The 21,015-nt window shown below is 40.4% G+C and overlaps 1 protein-coding gene across 2 annotated transcripts in view; it reads right to left on the reverse strand.

Annotated features, from left to right (window-relative positions):
• The window catches only part of prkg1b (protein kinase cGMP-dependent 1b), a 730,867-nt gene that overhangs the window by 312,334 nt on the left and 397,518 nt on the right, over positions 1–21,015 (reverse strand). For both annotated transcript variants that reach the window (XM_059947430.1, XM_059947429.1), the window contains exon 4: positions 16,739–16,844. In XM_059947430.1, the coding sequence (XP_059803413.1) occupies positions 16,739–16,844 (106 nt within the window). The remainder of the gene's footprint in view (positions 1–16,738; positions 16,845–21,015) is intronic.

Below are 21,015 nucleotides of genomic sequence, written 5' to 3' on the forward strand. Positions count from 1 at the left end.
GTTTGGGTTACGGCTAGAGATGACGGTGGCTTTGGAATGGGTGCCGTACAACGAAGGGAGTGTTTTTTACTTGTTGTATGCCTGAGACCGAGGTGATCTGGGTCTTTTGCTCCGTGGAAGGTGAAGAGAGAAGATGCCAGAAAGGAGAGGCCATAGACATCAGAAAAGAGTGGATTTGGAGTGGAGCCAGGAGTTGACAAAGCCTGGAGAAATCGATGGAGGACCAGCGGAAGAGAAACCATGAGCTCCAACTTGTGCACATTAGACTGTTTCATTACAATGGGCCCTTTACTTTTTGTTTTACTTTACTAACCTTTTGGTCAAATTAGGAATTATAAAGCTAAATAATTTAATTGCATATGGAGTACTGTCTGTTATTTGATAGTACTGATTTGTAACAGGGTAACACATCACATCCATACATACAGGTTTTGCACCTCAATCTCAAACGTTTGGTGGGGCCAGAAATTGTCTTCCCTCGACTTACGCAGCCGACAGAACCAGAGGGTTACATATCATACGTGCATGAAGTCAGTGAAGTGACAGATAAGGGTATAAAATGTAGACAGCAGTTCACGCTCATTACAAATAGGGTAAGGAACATGAAGAAGAAATATGAAAGAAACACAAGATTCTATTCCTCCAGCTTTGGTTTCTGTGACAGATGACTTATTTGTCTCTTTGTAACGTGTATTTTCAGTTTGTAGGAATTGTACCTGTGTTATGGAACTCCTTTGTCCTTTGTGCATTCTGCTTTATCCTTTGTGTTTAAGAAATCCTTTGTGCTTTGTGTTTTAGAAATCATTTTGTAATTTCAAAATGCTTTATCAGATAGAAATCCTCTGTGAGAATCTTGGATTGTTTAAGATAGAAATCATCTTTAAATTTTAAATGTGTTTTAAGAGTGTTGTTTGGATTTAAATGTGTATCACTGGAAATAAATGAACTGTTTTTACTATTTTGTTAGCTGGAAGTATCTTCCTCTTGGTAGGGAGGGGACCCATTGCTTGAATAGTGGGTATTGATAGCGAAACTCACTGTACAGAATAAATAGATGAGTAAACTAGCTTTTGAAGATTAGATAGTACAGGATAGTTTCCCTTTATTGTGAGTACCTGCGGCAATTTATATCAGATGGCCTTAAGGTCTTTGTTTGAGTTTAGATCCTCGTGGTTGACAAACAGAGTATCATCACATTAGGAAAAGAGATTTTAAAAAACCTCATAACTTGAATATTTAACAAGGCATCCACTAACATGCCTAAATGAAATGATCCGTTTTCAATATTCAGTTTGCTGTACCTCAATACATGTTTGGCATGTTACAGTTAAGCCAAACATTGTTTTCATCATAATCTAACTAATTAAAATTAAACATTAACAGGTTAAGAAGCACAACCTTCCCAAATTACAAAGTTAGGTTCCAAAACTGCCTTGTAAACCTGTAATCAGTCATGAAGAGTCACCCTGGTCCAAGTCATGAAACTTTCATCAGCCTGTGTCAGTAAGTAACATCTGACCAGTGCTCAAAGAAAATCCAAGCTTGCCATTTAAAACATGATACAGTATTTACAATCATTCTAGCTTTGAAGGCAAATTAAAGACACAAATCTTCCAACTGATGTGAAACAATTTTTAAAAAATATTTTGAAGTAAGATTGTTGCCTAACCTTTTACAAATCATTCAAGACAGGAGTAGATGGGTCTTACCAACTTGAAATTACTTGACCTACCCAACAAAAGAAATTCAGTTGCCAACAGACCAAGGGAAGAAAATGAATATTAGTGAGGGAGAGGGTGTGCTGGGACAGAATGCAAAAAACCCCCAAAGGATGCAAGACAAATACTTGTCATGTCACAGGATAGGTACCATTCTTCCCAAACATTTTAAAATCTTATTTTACAACATACAATTGTCTGTTCAGATTAAGTGTGCAATTGAACAGAACTAAAGGTGGAATGAAAATTGGATTGTGTTGCACCTAGTGTGGTCTGGAATAAATATTGGAAATAGGTACTGTGCGTCCCCAATTGACATTCTTCCGTTCAGGGCGAGCATCATTTGGCTCTCAACCCTGCCTTTGAAATAATTAGGAATTTAATTTTAAATTGTTTTTACATGTTAGAAGGAAGATAAAAATCTGTAAAGCTCACTGCTACCAGTGCAAAATGATGGCATCTGTTGTGGATAATCATCATGCATTATGCCAAATCTCTACTCTGTTTCTTTGTCTCTGGTTTTATGCCTACTGGATATTGGTATAGCTTTCAAGTTGGACACAAAATTGAGAGCTGCTGAGTAGATATAGAAATTGAGGTAGCTAATGAAACATTGACTTGAATTTCAAATAGATTAGAATTTAAAGAGGATGTATCGTTGCTTTGAATGTGTAGCGTCTGGGTGAGCCTGGAGTACTGTATTCATCAGGAGTAATGTAACTGGTCTGAGCTACATCTACATTTGCTACAAGGTACATTTTAGTAAGAGATTCAAGATTCTGGATTGTTTATTGCCATTTTTCAGTGCTCGAGAGTAAAGATTGCTACTCCAGGTCTGATGCAGCATAAACAAAAACACAATAAGCATAAAAACACAATCAATGTGAATATAAAAGCAATTTTATAAAAGACAATGTACAAGTAACTGTAAAGTGGTAATGCATGGAGTGGGGAATAATGGGTGCTGAGGAGAGGAGTGGCTGATGTGTAGGTAGTGGTGGTGGGGTGAGTTAATCGGTGGAAGTGTTGATCAGCCTGACGGCTTGGTGTAAGGAACTATTTTTGAGTCTAATGGTCCTGGCGTGGAGGTTGCATTGCCTCTGCGCTGATGGGAGTGGAACAAAGGTGGGTGGGATCCTTCTTGATCCTGCTGTCTCTTTACCAGCACCTTTCAGTATATCTGCCATTGATGTTAAGTAGGCTGTTATAGTTAGAACTGCCTAATGATGACGTCAATAGTTGAATTTTGAGGCCAGAATGCAAAACATAGCTTGTCCAACTATACCACTCATTGATGTCTTAAAGTGAAGCTCATCTGGCCATCCATTCCACATACTGGTGACGTCAGCATTCTGTTCTTCAACTTAAAATGAGTTGAAGAATTAATTTTCTCAAATTTGATAACAGTAATAGTTCCTTAACTTATAAGAAAATTCCACTTCAATAAACAAGTGAATTCCTCTGAGAAAATAAAATCCAATACATGCCAAAGTGGCACAAAATAGAATTCTTAGTTTGGTTATTTAGAAAACAGGTTTAATTCAAGAATCACATTCAATGATCCACACCTGTACAACCTGGCACTTTTGCGGTATCCTGAAGGATTCCGCAAAATGGACTCTCAAGAATGCAAGTATGGCCGTAATAACCGTTGCTGGAGCAGACGTGGGGCTGGATTGAATAGGTGGAGCCTGGACCTGAGATCGAGAAATAAACCGATGGTCGACTTAAGCACAGAGCCAGATTTTAAAAATCAAGGCCTCAAGGCAGATGTCAAAGGACGAACTGATGCTCAGCTCACTGCTCTGTGAGGCTTAGTCACCTTGACCCTGAGCTTGCTCCGAAGCTGTCATCTCTCATCTCAGCAAAGAGTTCATTCTAGGATGTGGCCTGCAGCAATCGGGCTGCTGGACCAGCTTCACTCGCCTCAGCCCTGAACTGGCTCTGTGGCTGTGGCCTGTACACATCGGGCTCTTGTCCAGCTGCAATGCTGAACTGGCTCCATGGCCGTAGGCTTACTTTAGAAGACTCTGCAATTTATGTTCTGTGTCTTATTTCTTTACTTTTCTTAAACTGTTTCCATGATTTGTTCTTTTTTTCTCACATTGGATGGCTTCTGGTCTTTGTTGTGTGGGTTTTGAAAAATGGGTTCTAGTGAGCTTCTTTGTTTTGTGGCTGCAAGATGATGAACCTTGATGTTCTTTATATTAAGTGTACTATGAACTATGAACGTGTTCACCTGTTGTAATTCGGCATGAAGAAGGTAAAAACCACATCAAAGAACATGTTTACTATCATTGGAACAAGATATCAAATCACAGGATTAATTTATTGTTTATGATCCCCTCCAGCACTGTATATTTTCAATCCATCCATTTGACATATAGCAAGCCCAAATTAGGTATGGGCTTTATTTTTTGCTGATCATTAAGTCACCTCAGAATAATAACTTACAATTAACCTAGTCAAGGAAATTAGAATTATTCTACTTAAGATATTGGATAAAGTTGGAGACCAATTGTATACAAAGGTAATATAATTAAGTTTGATTGTTAGAAACATGTCAAGTAAGAGTTAAAGAAAGCTACTCCAGACCTACTCCACTATTTAACACAACCATAACTGAACATCCATTTCAATACCCTTTACCTGCCTTAATCCATAACCCTTAATCCCTATAACATTAAGAAACATATCCAGGTGTTTACTGAATATATTTAATGACTTGGCTCCATGCCTTCAGTGGTAGAGAATTCCACAAGTTCACCACTGTCTGAGTGAAGAAAACTGCTTTGGTTCTAGTTGTTGATCCTCTATCCACAGGCAGTGACTAATGGTTCTCACACTATTTGGAATATCTTCCCTATGTTTTGTCTGTCCAGCTCTGTTCAAAATCTCTTGGTGTCTCTGAGATAGTAACAGCCATGATCTTACAACATGGAAACATGCCCCTCGGTCCAGCAGAGTTGCCCAGTGAGCTAGTGCCATCTATCAGTGTATGGCCCGTAAGCCTCTAAATCTCTCCTATACATGTACACAATCTAATGTGTAAGACAATTACCTCACTGTAAGATCTTTCCCTCACTGTCCTTCACATTAGACCATAAGGCCAGAAGACATAAGAGAAAAATTAGGCCATTCAGCCCACCATTCAATTATGGCTGAGGTACTTTCCCTCTCATATTGAACTCATCTACACTTATACTTCTTATACTGAACCCAGTGTATGTAGGTCCAATTGATCCAATCTCTTCTCAAATGGAAGTCCTAATAATTCTTTGTTGTACTTCCTCCATGGAAGGAACATGCTTTCTCTGATAGCAAGACCGAAATTTTGCATAAAGTTCCAGATTAAGGATTTCTTCTTGTTTGGTGAAATCCTTAATGAAATCCTCTTCCAGTGAAGACCAGCATATCACTTACTGTCTTCAGTGCTTGCTCTACCTCAGTGTTTGTTCTCAATGACTGGTGCACAAGGATACTTAGATCACACTGCATCTATCCCTTTCTCAATCAAACTGGAATAGCCATCTTTCTTTGATTTTGGAATCAACGTGGATAAGTTCATATTTATTCACATTAAATTGCATCTGCCATCCATCTGCCCAAACAACTAACTTATCTATGTCAGATCACAGCCTCTATATCTTCTTTAAAGCTTACATTCTCCTAAAGGATTACACCATCTGCAGACTTGGAAATGTTAAATACAGAGGATTTAGGAAATTGTTGGTGTAATCATTTTTTTTTCTGGAGCTGAGTTCTGAACAATTATGAAGGAATTAGCCATTACAATTCATAATAAAAAAAGTCTTTCGTTACTTGGCCAGATCAGTTTTTAAAAATGCAAGACTGAAACCTAGCAAGTAAGGCCACGAGTGCTGGCAGAATTTGAAATGAAAGTTCCATCATCATTAAAAGCTTCTTTGTTTTCCAGAGTCATTGAGGCTAAAAAACAGTAAATGAAGCCCAAAATAGATATTTCATAGCAGCAGGACAAGAGAACAAACATCAGGAAGTATGTCTTTCAAAAGCTGGAAAGTAGTGTAGAACTGCAGGGAAGCCATGGTTAAGGGTTTCAAAGATTCTTTGTAGTTATCTTTCTTACATGGTCTCCAATGCCAATCAAACACACCAAGCAATCTGGGAAGGAAACTCTGGTCTTTCCAGGGGTCTCATTCAGTCTGAAGGTTTTGCTGCTCAGGGGCACCAAAATTCTTGGCGGAGTCTGAGTTGCCAGGAGAAGAGGTCAACTGGTGTTGCAGGGGACAGGATTTTTCTGCTCCCAGTAGTGAGAGAGGGGTTCGACAAAAGACCCTCCTTGCTGGTGAGCTGGCTGCTAGGCGCCCATCTGCTCAGCAGTCCCTGAGGAACTCTGTCTTTCAACCTAAAACACTGATAAACATAGGCAGTTCCATTGGGGAACAGGTATTACAGAAGTTGGAATGAGGAAGAATTTTGAATGAACCTCATTTGATAAAGATGAACTCTTGAGCTTTCACTCTACCTCGTCATGACTCTTGGAGCTTCTTTGTCTACCTGCACTACATTTTCTCTATTACTGTAACACTATGTGTTGGCACGTGGCCTAGTGGATAAAGCATCGGTCTAGTGATCTGAAGGTCACTGGTTCGAGCCTCAGCTGAGGCAGTGTGTTGTATCCTTGAGCAAGGCACTTAACCACACATTGCTCTGCAACGACACCGGTGCCGAGCTGCTTGAGTCTTAGCCTTTTCTTGGACAACATCGTGGAGAGGGGAAGGCTTGCAGCTTGGGCAACTGCCGGTCTCCTGTACAACCCTGCCCAGGCCTGCGCCCTGGAAACCTTCCAAGGTGCAAATCCATGGTCTCACGAAACTAACGGATGCCTATTAACACTATTTTCTGCATTCTGTTATCGTTTTCCTTTTGTTCTACCATGATTAGTTAAGAATGGATGGCATGTAAAAAAAGGGTTTTACTGTATATGGGTACACGTGACAATCATAAACCAATTCACAGGAAAGATAGAGGGACATGCAAGCATGAATTGGTTTTGTACTCACTTTTAAGCGTGCATTATATACCAATGCCCACGTCTAAGTAACTCTGTACAACAGTCCTTCATTACAGTTAAAATAATGCAGTTGGTGCAATACACAACTCAGAAATACATGATATGATCAGATTTGCACGTCACCGGTTTTTCCACAAGTATGCAAGAGCTATATTTGCCGCAGTTTAAATCTACTGAAATGGAAGTACCATGTTATAATATAATTGAGAAAGATCTATTGAAATGAAGACCTACTGACTTCTGGTAACATAAGGGCATATGCTAACACACACGCACAATGCTGGAGGAACTCCGCAGGTCAGACAATATCTATGGAGAAGAATAAACAGTCGATGATTTGGGCTGAGACCCCATATCAGGCTTGTAAGGTAAAGAAAAAGAAGGCAGAACAAGGTGGTGTGGGGAGGTGGTGTGGGGAGGGGAGGAAGGACAGGCTGGCATGTGATAGAGAAGCCAGGTTTGCTGGTTTCATGTATTCAATATGTCATGCAAGTTATTTCAGCCAAACTGCATTTGCTCATAAAGGGAAATAAAAGATAAAAATGCTGCATAGCTTATCAGAAAAAGGAGAGTTAATGTTTCAGATAAATGAGCATTCACCAGCATCATTAACTCCTGTCTTTGAGATCCCGAAACATTCGAAGAATCTTTCTACTTGTGGGAGAATCCAGAACAGGATTCACTGTGTAAAAGCACAAGGATTCCCATTTAACCTGGAGATGAGGTGTAGTAATTTCTGTCAAAGTGTTATAAGTGTTTGGAATGCATTCTTGAGGGCAGTGTAAGCAGTCTCTGAATATCTCATCGCCTTGCTTATTGAGTATGTATCTACTTCTACCCGTGGTAGATAGGAATGCATGAATGAGGTCACAGTCACATCAGCCATAATCTCCTTGAAAGACAGAGCTGGTTAGTGAGGCTGAGTGGCCAGCTGTTGATCTGAATTTGTATACTTGGAGTGTATGTGCTTACATTGTAACTCCTGATTCCAATGATGATTCCAATTGCATACAGCAGACAAAAACCATAGGTGGTGCTGTTTGCAAACCTCAGCCTTTCTAAATACCCAAATGCATATTGACATTTGGAGCTGTTGTTGATAAACCATTGCATTGCCTGTCCCACTGGATTTGGCCGACTTAATTTGTTATCTCCAACTAGGAAATTAAAATCCACATAACTGAGTGGGTGAGATACTATTGTACCCAGATAAGTTCGGAAAGTCATTAACAGAATGCTGGCTTGTTTGCAATGTTATACTATTGAATTTTATTTTAATCAGAGTGAAATAAGGTAACAACCATTTCTGGATCATTCACTTTGCTTCAGAAATTTAATACTTCTGGTCAGAACTCCTGAAGCACTGTGGTAGAAATTGGACCACAATGCTACAAGATGAACACTTCTAGAACAACTTGACCTTTCTGGTGCTTGCCAGACTAGGATACCTGCTGGTTAAGTCAGTAACAACTTTATCAACAAGATGGAAAATAAGGGGCTGGAGTAGGTCAATAGGTCCCTGAAGCCTGCCCTGTTATTCAGTAAGATCTTGGATCATCTATGGTGGCTTCAAATGTGACAGTTCCCCATTAAGCTCAGTTCCTCAGTATTTCAAATAATATCTATCAAAAGTTTATCCATCCACATCAGTGTGCTCCCCCTTCCTAATCCTTCCATACAGCACTGGCATTCCCATCACTTCTCCAGCAGCACCCCTACTCCAACTTTCTGCTATGATGGATCAAACATAAACTGCCAATTCCTCCAACCGCCCAAAGCTCTGTCCAAACCCATCTTCCTTCACTATCTAAATATGAAAGCCATTCCTCTATTCCATCATCCTTAACAAATATCACTGTTGCAATCTCAGTCCTGGGAACAGCACAGACCGAAAGCAGCCTATGTCTATCTGCCGTCCTGAAACTAGCCACCAAACAGAGCAACAGATATCAAAAGCAAAAAGTGCGGCACATGGACCAATATCAAAAGCACTTATGGTGACCCAAACATACATTGAAGTGCACTAGAATTTCCAACAACATGATATTAGGCATCTGAACATTACTGAAATCTCCACTCCTCATGCCCGTAAGAGTTGGGTTTGGCTCCTAAACACTAACTGGGCACATTAACTGAAGACAAAGGGTGACAGATCGCGTGCAGTTTTTAATTTACAAGAACTTATATTTTTCAATAGACTTTCCAACCTGTCTTAGTAACTGTACGGCACCCCAGTCCATCCGCAAGCTGACTTTCAGTGCAATTACCCCAGCACAATCTTTCAAATCACTGTGACTGCAGGAAGTTACTCTCCGTCAGGAACTCTGGCAAAGGCTGCATGGGGCTGTGAATATCTATCACCATCATGACAGTAAAGAAAATCTACTCTCTGGTATCTCTGCCTACCATCAACTGAGAGAGCTAACCGAGGAAACCTCGCTGTATCAATGGAGTATGATTACTGAGCTAAAATTATCACTGCTTCAGTAGACTTTGATTTCTTTTATGATTAATGAACTTTATTGTTCTCTTCCTTGACAATAAGTGCCTCAAAGCTCAATTTGATTATATCTTTCCTCTGATACAGAAGCCTATGGATTCAAATCACACTCCGGAATGCATTCATTTTACTTGCTACAGGGCTCACCTTAAAGATGAGATTGTAATAGTTTCTCTCTGCTATTACTGGTAACTAATTTAACTTGGGATTTTGAATTCAGTTTAGCTAATTTTTACCAAATGCTGGCATCAGTAAGTACAACCGTGAAGCTGTCAGGTTTTTTTGTAAAAATTAAACAGATTCACTAAATTTACTGTGTGTGGGCTCATTTGTGTTGCTGAAAGAAGAAAGGAGAGCCAAGCGAGAAGATCTTATATTGATGGCAATAACTCCGTGGCAGGTGCAACATTGTATTAAAGTCATATGACCAACCAAACGTACACTTAAATATATGCATACTGGTCAGTTTATTTGGTAAACACTCGTTACTGCAAACATCTAACCAGTCAATCATGTGGCAGCAGTGAGGCCTCTGTTGGTTGGGGTCAACAATAGATACTACGTCCTCCCTATCTACATTGTTCGCGCTGCACTGCCAGTACACAAGGCAGGGCAATACAAAATGGAGAACAAGCTTTTGCCCATGTAGCAGGCTCACCCTCTCCACGCTGCTGATTAATCCAAAGGAATGGCAGAGATTGTATAATTTGGCACCAATGGCGTCACAGGAGTTGCCAGTCAGCGTTGAATTCAATGTAGAACTGCCCTAGGGACTTCAGCTCCAGATTTTTCCTTGGGGTTTACTCCTGAAGCCTTCCCCATGAGTGCGTGTAGTCACAAGGCAGCAGAGATTTGAGATCAGAGCTTTCATTCTCCTAGATGAGCTGACGAGCCCCATTTGCCTGAAATGGCTGCTCTTATGGTGCTAATAACCCACCTTTGCCCCTTTCTCCTGTCAGTAGAAATAGTTCTGCTGGGCTTAGTAGCTAAGCCATATGTGAAGGCCAGGAGCTGGACTTGGTTGTCAGGGGCTATTTGAGATGCATGTCATTGGGAACACTTAATAGGCAGTTGGAGCTTATCCCCACTACCATCTCTGACTATGACAACCTTAAGGAAGTAGCAGCAATTTAATTCGTAAACGCATGAAGACATGTTCAAGAGGTTTAGTTGTTTAAACCACACATCAGAATGAGGAAGAAATGAGATTGAAATGACTTTGACCGTGGAAGGATTGTTTGTGCCAGACTGGGCAGCTTAAGTATCTCAGAAACTGCTGATCTCCTGGATTTTCACGCGCAACAGTCTCCAATGTTTACAGAGAATAGTGCAAAACAAAACCCAAAAGCAAATAGTAAGTGGTAAATCTGTGGGTGAAAACTGACTTGTTAATGAGAGAGTTCAGAAGAGAATAGCCAGACTAGTTCAAGCTAAATTCCCCAACTAATGAAGGCCACCACACTAAATACCTTCTTAGCCACTCTATCAACTTATACACAACTTTGAGGTATCTATGGATGTGGATCCCTAGATCCCTCTGTTTCTCCACACTGCTATAAATCCTGCCATTAACCATGTACTCTCTCATCAAGTTTGACCTTCCAAAGTTTGGTACTTCACACTTTTCCATATTAAACTCCATCTGCCACTTCTCAGGCCAGCTCTGCATCCTATCAAAGTTCAAAGTAAATTTATTATCAAAGTACATATATGTCACCATATACAACCCTGAGATTCATTTTCTTGCAGGCGCACACAATAAATCCAATAATCACAATGGAATCAATGAAAGACCTCACCAACAGAGTGGACAACCAGACTGTAAACACAACTAACTGTGCAAATACAAAAAGAAAGAAGAAATAAATGAGAAATAAATATTGAGAGCATGAAAAGAAGAGGCCTTGAAAGTGATTCAAAAGGTTGTGGAAACAATTCAATGATGTGGCAAGTGAAGTTGAGTGAAGTTATCCCTTCGGTTCAAGAGCCTGATGGTTAAGGAATAATGTCTGTTTCTGGACCTGGTGGTGTGTGTCCCGAGGCTCTTGTATTTTCCTCTTGATGGCAGCAGCAAGAAGAGAGTATGACCTGGTTGGTGGGGTCCTTGATGATGGATGTTGCTTTCCTGCACCAATGCTCTGTGTAGATGTGCTCAATAGTGAGGTGGGCTTTACCCATGATGGACTAGGTCGTATCCACTACGTTTTCTAGGATTTTCTGTTCAAGGGCATTGGTGTTTCCATACCAGGTATGATACAGCCAGTCAATATACTCTCCACCACAGATCTACAGAATTTTTTCAAAGTTTTAGATGTCATTCCAAATTTTCTCAAACTCCCAAGAAAGTAGATGCACCGTTGTGCTTTCTTTGAAATTGCACTTACGTGCTAGACCCAGGACCTGTCCTCTGAAATGATAACTTAAGGAATTTAAAGTTGCTGACCCTTTCCACCCAATTAGGACCAGCTCATGGACCTCTGGTTTCCTCCTCCTGATGACAAAAGTCAACTCCTTGGTCTTGCTGACATGGAGTAAGAGATTGTTGTTGTGGCATTAGTCAGCCAGATTTTCACTCTCCCTCTTATACAGGATGCTGATTCATCACCACCTTTGATTTGCCTATGATAGTGGTATTGTCAGCAAACTTGAATATGGCATTGGAGCTGTGCTTAGCCACGTAAAGCGAGTAGAGCAGGGGGCTAAGCAGTCTTTCAAATTTCTATTATAAACTACAACCTTCTACACTATTCACAACACCAGCAACCTTTGTGTCTTCTGCAAAATTACTAACTAATCTATCCACTTCTTCCTCCAAGCTATTTATAAAAATCACAAAGAGCAAGGGTCCCAGAACAAGTCATCACGGAACGCCACTGACCTCCAGGCAAAAGACACTTTTGTCATTTTCTGCCTTCTGTGGGCAAAAAATTCTGAACCCACGCAGCCAGTTTCCTTGGATCTAATGCCTACTGACCTTCTGAATGGCCCTAACACAGGGAACCTTGTTGAAAACCTAACTAAACACCATTTACACCACATACATTACTCTACCTTCATCAATTTGTCTTGTGAATTCCCCAAAGAATTCAATCAGGCTTGTGAGCATAACCTACCCTCACAAAGCCATGCTGACTAGGCTTCTCCAAATGCTCATAAATTCTGTCCCTGTGCAATCTTTCCAATACAGGTGATCCCCCCCCCCATAGGAGCGTTCCTATGAAACATTTCTTAAGCCAAAATAGCGTAAAGCCAAGAACCATTAATTTATATGGGAAACATTTCATAAATTCAAAACTCTTCTTTGTAATGTGAAAACAGGTAACTAATGTAGGTCTTATGTAAAAGCAAAGCGGCGTAAAGCAAACATTCGTAAAGGGGGGGGACACCTGTAGTTGGTCCACCACAAATGTAAGACTCAATGGTCTATAATTCCCAGGATTATCCCCATTACCTTTCTTGAACAAGGGAATAATATTTGCTCCCTCCAATGATTTTTATTTCTAAATTTTCTCCACTCTAAATAGTTTCACTCTTTGCTTATCAATAAGCTGAGAGCATTGATCACTTTAAACTGAGGATATTTAAGGGTCAGGTCTAACCTCAAAGAGTTTCTGCTCAGCAAAGTAATCAGAAGTGATGATTCCAACCCCTCCCTGATGAAGGGCCTCAGCCTGAAACATCAACTGTTTACTCTCTTCCATAGATGCTTCCTGGCCTGCTGAGTTCCTCCAGTATTTTGCGTGTGTTGTTTGGATTTCCAGCATCTGCAGATTATCTCATGTTTGTTCCAGCACCTCCCGTTTGGAGGCATGGGTGCTCATGGTAGATGTGGTGGGATTAAACATGGGTCAGAAACCAACATGAAAACTCTTTACCTCCATGTGGCCTATGACCACTCTGTGTCATGTTAATACAAATACAAAATAATGGCTTAAAATCCTTTCACTTCAACATTTGGCACCTAGTTCCAGGATTGATTCTCTGTTTTAAATGCAAATTTTGGGGTTATGCAGCTTTGCTTTGACAGTCAGTGAGAAATGGTGCCTTTTAACACAAGGATGAAACTAGTGCTTTTATTGCTCCAAGTGCAAAATCCAGAACTTCCAAAGTATTTCACTGGTTTAAATGTTGCTGTAAATGCTCAGCCGGTCAGACAGCATCTAGGGACTGGAGATAAACAAGGAATGGAGAAGTGAGGGTTCAGTGATCATAAAGGGTCCAGTTAGTGATATTAAGGATGCACTCTGTGATTAGAAACAGAGAGAAAACGATTGCCAGGAGTGGTGGGGCAAGCAGTGGGGGTGGAAGGATAGCAATCAGAAAATGAACAAGAGGAGTTCAGTGGTGGCTGGGAAAACCCACAGATGTGTTTAGGAAAGCTTTAAACACCCTGGCTTTAAATTATGTGGATGAGAATGTAGATGGGTGGGTAGGTGGAATTGTGGATAGTGTATAAGACAGACAAAGAATACAGCACAATATAAATCAGCTGCATATATGAGCAGGGAAATGGCAGATTGAATATAATTTGAATATGTGAGGTGTTGCACCTTGGTGAGGCAAATGTAAACAGGCAGAACACTGTTAAGGGCAAGACCTTTAACTGTGTTGTTGAGCAGAGAGATCTTGAGGTCCAAGATCGTAGCTCCTTGAAAGTGACTACACAGGGTGGTTAAGAAGGCTTATGGAATGCTCACTGGTATTAGTCAAATCACTGAGTTCAGAAGTCAAGAGGTTATGTTGCAACGATATAAAACTGACTTGGTCACACCTGGAGCAGTGCATATAGTTCTGGTCACCAGCTGCCTGGTTTAGAGGGCATGTGCTATCATGAGATGCTGGACAAACTTGGGTTGTTTTTCTGGAGTGGTGGAGTCTGGGGGGAGATCTGATCGAGGTTTATAAGATTATGAGAAGCATAGATAGAGTAGACAGGGAGTATCTTTTTCCCAGGGTATATATGTCTGATACCAGAGGGCAAACATTGAAGGTGAGAGGGGGTAGGTTCAAAGGAGATGTGAAGGGTACGGTTTTATCTCAGAGTGTGTGGATGCCTGGAATGTGCTGCCTGGTATGGTGGTAGAGACAAATACATTAGAGGCTTTTAAGAGATGTTTAGATAGGCATATGGATATGACTGGCCTTCCCTCGGACAACATCGGTGGCGTGGAGAGGGGAGACTTGCAGCTTGGGCAACTGCCGGTCTTCCATTAAAAAAAAACTTGCCCAGGCTTGCGCCCTGGAAACTTTCTAAGGTGCAAATCCATGGTCTATCGAGACTAACGGAGGCCTACAATGAGGAATAAGGAGGGATATACATTGTGTAGGTACATAGAAGGGATTGCGTTTTTGATTCACTTTTTTAGCTGGTTTGGCAAAACATTGTGGGCTGTGGTGCCTAGTCCTGTTCAATGTTCTATGTAACAGTTGGAGTGGGGAAGGCTGATATGAGAAAGTTTACCTGGTGATTTTGAGATGGCTGACAGTAGTTAGGATACAGAGAGCAACAGTTCAACTTATGTTTTAAATGCTTCTGAACTGTGATGAGATTTTCAATGAATTTTTTGTTCATAAAGCTCTTCAGGGTCTTTGAAAAAACAATGTATTTTTCAAAACTGTACACCCAAATTACCAAATACACTGAGAGAACTTTCATATTTCCAGTGACATAGAAGGTCGCTTGGCCCATCAAACCTGTGCCAGCTCCAAAGATAGATTCCCCACAGTTTCATTCTCGTACTTATGGCTCTTATTGATCACCGACTCAATGCCCAAATCCTCCAGTCATCACCCATCCAAGAAGCAATTTACTGCAGCTGGTTAAGCTACCAGTATGTCTTTAGGATGTGGCAGAAAGCCAGAGCACTCAGGAAGTGGGTGGAGAAGATGGGTGCCTACATGGTCTCAGAGGGAACAAGCAAACTATGTCCAGGCAAAGCATCAAGTCAGAATTGAAGCAGGACTGTTACAGGTGTGGGGGAGCAGCACTGACAGATCCTCTCTAAAACAGTGCATAGGATATTCTACATTCAGCTGCAAGGTACCTGAATTCACAACGTTCTGACTCACAGGAATGACTGCTGCCTGCTCAGCCATGCCAAAATGCATATAATTTCATTTTAAAATCTCTAAAATTCCCTAACAATAGACATCCAATTCAAAGTCAGGGATTAGAAAGATTATTGCCTGGCTGGAGATGAGGTTCTAGTCCCTGATCTCAGACCAATACCCAGGATATAAACAGAGGAGCTTCTGCAGATGCTGGAAATATAAATGTACCTTGAACATGTAGAATAGGATTAAATTCAAGGTGCACTGTTTTATTTATAAGTGCTATTTTATGAAATAAATCAGACTGAGATACAAGTTAAACTTTTGCAGAAAATTCACATCAGAAACAGGTGCAAATCTAAAGAAAAATATACAAGCCTTTTCTCTGAGTCACCATAAAATAAAATAATCAAACTAGTGCTTAATTTTAAGAGGAAACGTTGGAGGTCCTCTGGGAAGGATTAGCGTGTGTGCTAGTAACACTCTCATTCCCATGCCCTGTTTGTCACCCTTCTGCATTTCCTTCCTCAGTTATGATTTTCTCCTAAATGATATCCTGTGTGCCAAGATAAACAAAGAAGAGCAACTTCTCTCTTGCAGCTTAAACAAGAATAAAAGTTTAATACAAGCATGCTGCACCTTTGAAAAATGTTGCCCCTTGCACAATTTAGGAGATTACACTGTTTGACTGTTAGGAAGTTAGAACCTTGTCTGAATCACCCATGATTTTATGCAATGCCTTCTTGGGAAAAGTTCACCACTGAGTTCCCTTTCAAACTTAAGCATTTTTTCCCCTGAAAGTTTCATGCTTGTTTATCTTATTATTTTATAGAGACAGTGACATGAAAATGTCCTGACCAATTTCTATTCTGTCTTCCACTACTCTTCAAGAGATCAGTTTTTAAAACTATTGTTTTGAATTTCAATATGCCCATCAACTTTAATTTCTCATCAAAATAGAAATCTTATATCAATAAATTGCTTTTTTTAAATTCTAACCTCATTATAAAAACATACAGTCATCAATTGTACCACCTGATTTTGAAAAGATGAGCTTCAAGTAACTGTTAGTGTTTTTGTTTTGCAAAAGAGGTGAGTCATAATTTATACAGGCAATATCTATAATCGGTTAAAGTCAGTGCTTTTTGGCTTATGTTGCCCACACATACAGTACATCTGGAGCTTCACATGGCATTTTCAAACTTCAAATAAATACTGCATGCAATTAAATCAAGTGAAGAAGTTGGATTTAACATTTGGACCTTCTGGAGGTAGCGTAGAGATTGTGGGAATGAGCAAAGCCACAGGCTGGTTAATAGCAGTTGTTATGACGTTCCACATAAGGAGTGGGTGGAAATTGACCTTTACCTCATTTCAAACAGGGATGAAACAAATTCAACAAAAATAACGAACCTCTTTAGAAATTCCATATACTCGGCATGCTTGATTAGTCCTGTCCTCATCATTATAGTCTGAAAACATGGTCGATCGATGGCCCAGAGCTTTACATTTGTAACAGCTGCCAAACCACAAAAGGAGAAATTGTTAGCCAGCAAGTGGAAAAAAGAGCACAAGGCACATTAAAAAGCAAGCAAACACAGACCAATGACATCATTAACTTTCTGTACATTAATCCAAAGTCACATTTTACCAAGATTAGGCTTTTCTGCAAAATAGCAATTTTATTGGTTGACCTGAACCATCATTGTAATGTGTAGAGTGAGCTGCTGAGAACTTGGCACACTGCCAAGACAGATACCACAGATGTGCAAGGAAATCTGTCACATCTACCAATCTACCTGATCAGCCAGCAGCCAGAATTGAAATATCAACAAAATACTTTAAAAATATACTTGAGGATTGTTAATTTGTCAAAAAGTGGCATTTAAAACAGTTCTGCGCTTTCTCAATCTTTAGCTGATACAAACAATATGGCAGTAAGGAATTTTCTACCTTTAGCCTCAGAATCAGAATTAGAATCAGGTTTAATATCACTGGCGTATGTTGTGAAATTTGCTAACTTTACAGCAGCAGTACAATGCAATGCATGATAAATAAACAAAAATAACTGAATTACAGTAATATATATATATATATTAGTTAAATTTAGATAAGTTATGTAAAGAACAGAAATTTTTAAAAATGTAGTGAGGTAGTGTTCATAGGTTCAACATCCATTTATAAATTGGATGGCAGAGGATAAGAAGCTGTTCCTGACTCGCTGGATATGTGCCTTCAGGCTTCTGTACCTCCTTCTTGGGAGGACGGAATGAGAAGAGGGCACGATCTGGATGGTGGGGGTCCTTGATGATGGATGCTGCTTTTCTGAAGCATCGCTCCTGGAAGATGTCTTGGATGCTACAGCGGTTAATACCCTTGATGGACCTAACTAATTTTACAACTCTCTGCCGCTTCCTACGGTCCTCTGCACTAGCATCCACTCCTCCCCCACACCAGACGGTCATGCAGCCTGTCCGAATGCTGTCCATGGTAAATCTGTAGAAGTTTTCAAGTGTTTTAGGTGACAAACCAAATCTCTCCTAATGAAATATAGTCACTGTCTTGCCTTCTTTATAGCTGCATCAATATATGGTCAGATCCTCAGAGGTACTGACATCCAGGAATTTGAAATTGCTCATTCTCTCCATTTTTGATCCCTCTATGACAATTGGTTATGTTCCCTCATCTTACCCTTCGTGAAGTCCACAATCAGCTCTTTGGTCTTACTGACATTGAGAGTAAGGTTATTTTTGTGACTCTACTCACCTCTCATCACCATCTGAGATTCTGCCAACAATGGTTGTAACATCAGACTTGTAGATGGTATTTGAGCTATGCCTAGCCACACGGTCATGGGTGTAGAGAGAGTAAAGAGGTGGGCTAAGCACACATCCCTGAGGCGTACCAGTGTTCCCAGTGTTGATTGTCAGCGAGGTGCAGATGTTATTTCCAATCAGCACAAATTGTGGTCTTTGGGTTAGGAAGTTGAGGGTCCATTTGCAGAAGGAGGTACAGAGGTCCAGGTTCTGTAGGTTTTTGATCAGGACTGTAAGAATGATGGTGTTAACTGCTGAGCCAGAGTCAATGAACAGCATCCAGGCATAGGTATTTGGATTCAGGTGATCCAAGTCCGTGTGGGGAGCCACTGAGATTGGGCCCGCTGTAGACCTATTGTGGCAATAGGCAAATTACAGTGGTTCCAGGTCCATTCTGAGGCAGGAGCTGATTCTAGCCTTAACCAACATCTCAAAGCAATTCATCACCGTCGATGTGAGAACTGCTGGCCAATAGTCGTTAAGGAAGCTCACGCTACTCTTCTAGGGCACTGGTATAATTGTTGCCCTTTTGAAGCAGGTGGGAACTTCTGACCATAGCAGTGCAAGATTGAAAATATCTTTAAATACTCCTGCCAGTTGGTTGGCAGAAGTTTTCAGGACCTTACCAGGTACGCCACTGGGGCTTGCCGCCTGAAAGACAGCTTGACGTTGGCTTCCAAGACAGATGCAGCAGGGATCCTCACAGCTGTAGTTTAACTCTCCCTTTCAAATCGAGCATAAAAGCATTGAGCTCATCTGGTAGTTAAGCATCACTGCCATTCATGGTATCAGCAGCCTCTGCTTCCCTCCATCAAATAGGGCTGTCAGTACCAACTTGACCTATTCCTGGAGATGTCTCTGTATAACCAGTAGCTCTGAAACAACATTCTCCCAGTATCTGCCATCGATCACCTTTTCACAAAGTACTACTTCCCAATCTATTCAAAGAGTAAACCAACCCTTTTGTTAACTGAGAAGCCAACCTTCATAAATGACCAAACAAAACAATTGTTACATCACTAATAGGGAACCAACAAACTAAAGTGTAAAACAAAATGCATAAGCACAACGTTTTAATATATTGGTGACTCTGTTCCCAGTTTAGGGTGGGGACGGGCTCTGCCATTTATGCTATTTACAGAAACAACAATATGTTCTGAAGTAAGAATTTCCCAGTTTTTCCCAACCCTGAGGTATTTATGGATAGACCCTTTTTTGTGATACAGAAGCAGCACTTCAGTTAAGGCATTCTCTGGTGTTCAAGGCCAACAATGCTTATAAAACAGACATAGTCGACAAGAATTTTGTTATTGATCAGCTGTAAGGCAATGTTGCCACTGTGCAAGACCAGGATTATGCACATGAGCGAATAGAGATAACATTTCCTACAATAAAACTTGCACACAGAAAATCATTTTCAGAGTTGATCAAATCATCGAGTTAAAGAATTACAGAAATAGGCCTTTCTGCCCAACATATCTATGCTGAGCTGACCTGACTGCATTTGGTTCATATACCACTTAATATTTCCTTTAAAACAGGTCTGTCCAAAAGTCTTTTAAGCATTATAATTGAAACATTAAAATTGCTGCAACACACAAGAGACTTTCGAGGCCTCAATTTTAACATCAGACCATGTAGTAACTTAGTGAAGCCACATTGCACGTCACATCAAGAACATAACCTTCTCCTTGTAGTTTGGGGTCCAACACTACAGATGGTAATCATTCACATTCATTTATCACAGGTGCCTGGAAACATACAGTGAAATGCAACATTTGTGTTAACAACCAACACAACCCAAGGATGTGCTGGGGGCAGCCTGGAAGTGTCACCACACATTCCAGCACTAACACAGCATGCCCATAACTTATCTCCGTCTACCTTAGGCCACAAACTTATCAATCACTCCGATGAGTTATTAACTTCAAACTTTCTGCATAATCACTCAAAGAGTTGAATTGCATGTGCATGCAACGAGAGCTGTATAACTCATCTCCTCTACCTTAGGCCACAAACTTATCAATCACCCTTGCTGTGGACACTTTCTGGAGGTCCAAGATCCGTATGCTCCACGACCGCTGGACTAAGTGTGTAAATGTGGGAGGGGACTATGTTGCAAAATAAATGAGCTAGGTTTTCTAAAATGGACTCCTTCTACCTTAGGCCATGAACTTATCAATCACCCATATATGGTGACATATGCATACTTTAAAAATAAATTTACTTTGAACTTTGAACTAGGGATAATCAGGAACTTCTAAGCCAGTAAGTCTCACATTAATGGTAGAAATAGAAGGATTTATAAGAGAATACTCCAATGAACGAAATGCATCAAGATCAAGATGCAGAAACTAGAATAAGAAAAAGGAGAAGGAAGGTGCCCAGACCTGCCAGAACCTGTTCCTCCAACCACCATGGAGGCCCCAGTACAGCCACAAGCCCAGTAATAGCCTTTGTCAGGAAAGACATTATCACAGAAGAGTAAGAAATCCTCCACAGGACTGAATGGGACTATTTAAAATTTACTATGCTGTGTCTGTCTGTACATTCTCTTTTGAGTTGGAGTTTATAGCTAAGTATGCAGGAGTGCTGTGTATCTAATATTTGAGTAATATCGTAAATATGTTGTCAATTAAGCATTCTTTATATGTTTAAATAATTAACCACAGTTTATATGTGAAAATCTGCAAATTGCTTACGCCATGATGCTGTCACGTGATATGTGCACGCCTCACTTACAGTACACACAAAGTTAGTCTCTCATTTCAGACTCCGGCGTCTTTCTTCAAATTAGTACAAAACATAATACACATCATCCTTGAACCTGAACGACAGCTCAAGAAGCCCACTTTCAATAAGGTCTGATTCATG

Source organism: Hypanus sabinus, chromosome 22 (assembly GCF_030144855.1).
Source record: "Hypanus sabinus isolate sHypSab1 chromosome 22, sHypSab1.hap1, whole genome shotgun sequence".
NCBI lineage: Eukaryota > Metazoa > Chordata > Chondrichthyes > Myliobatiformes > Dasyatidae > Hypanus > Hypanus sabinus.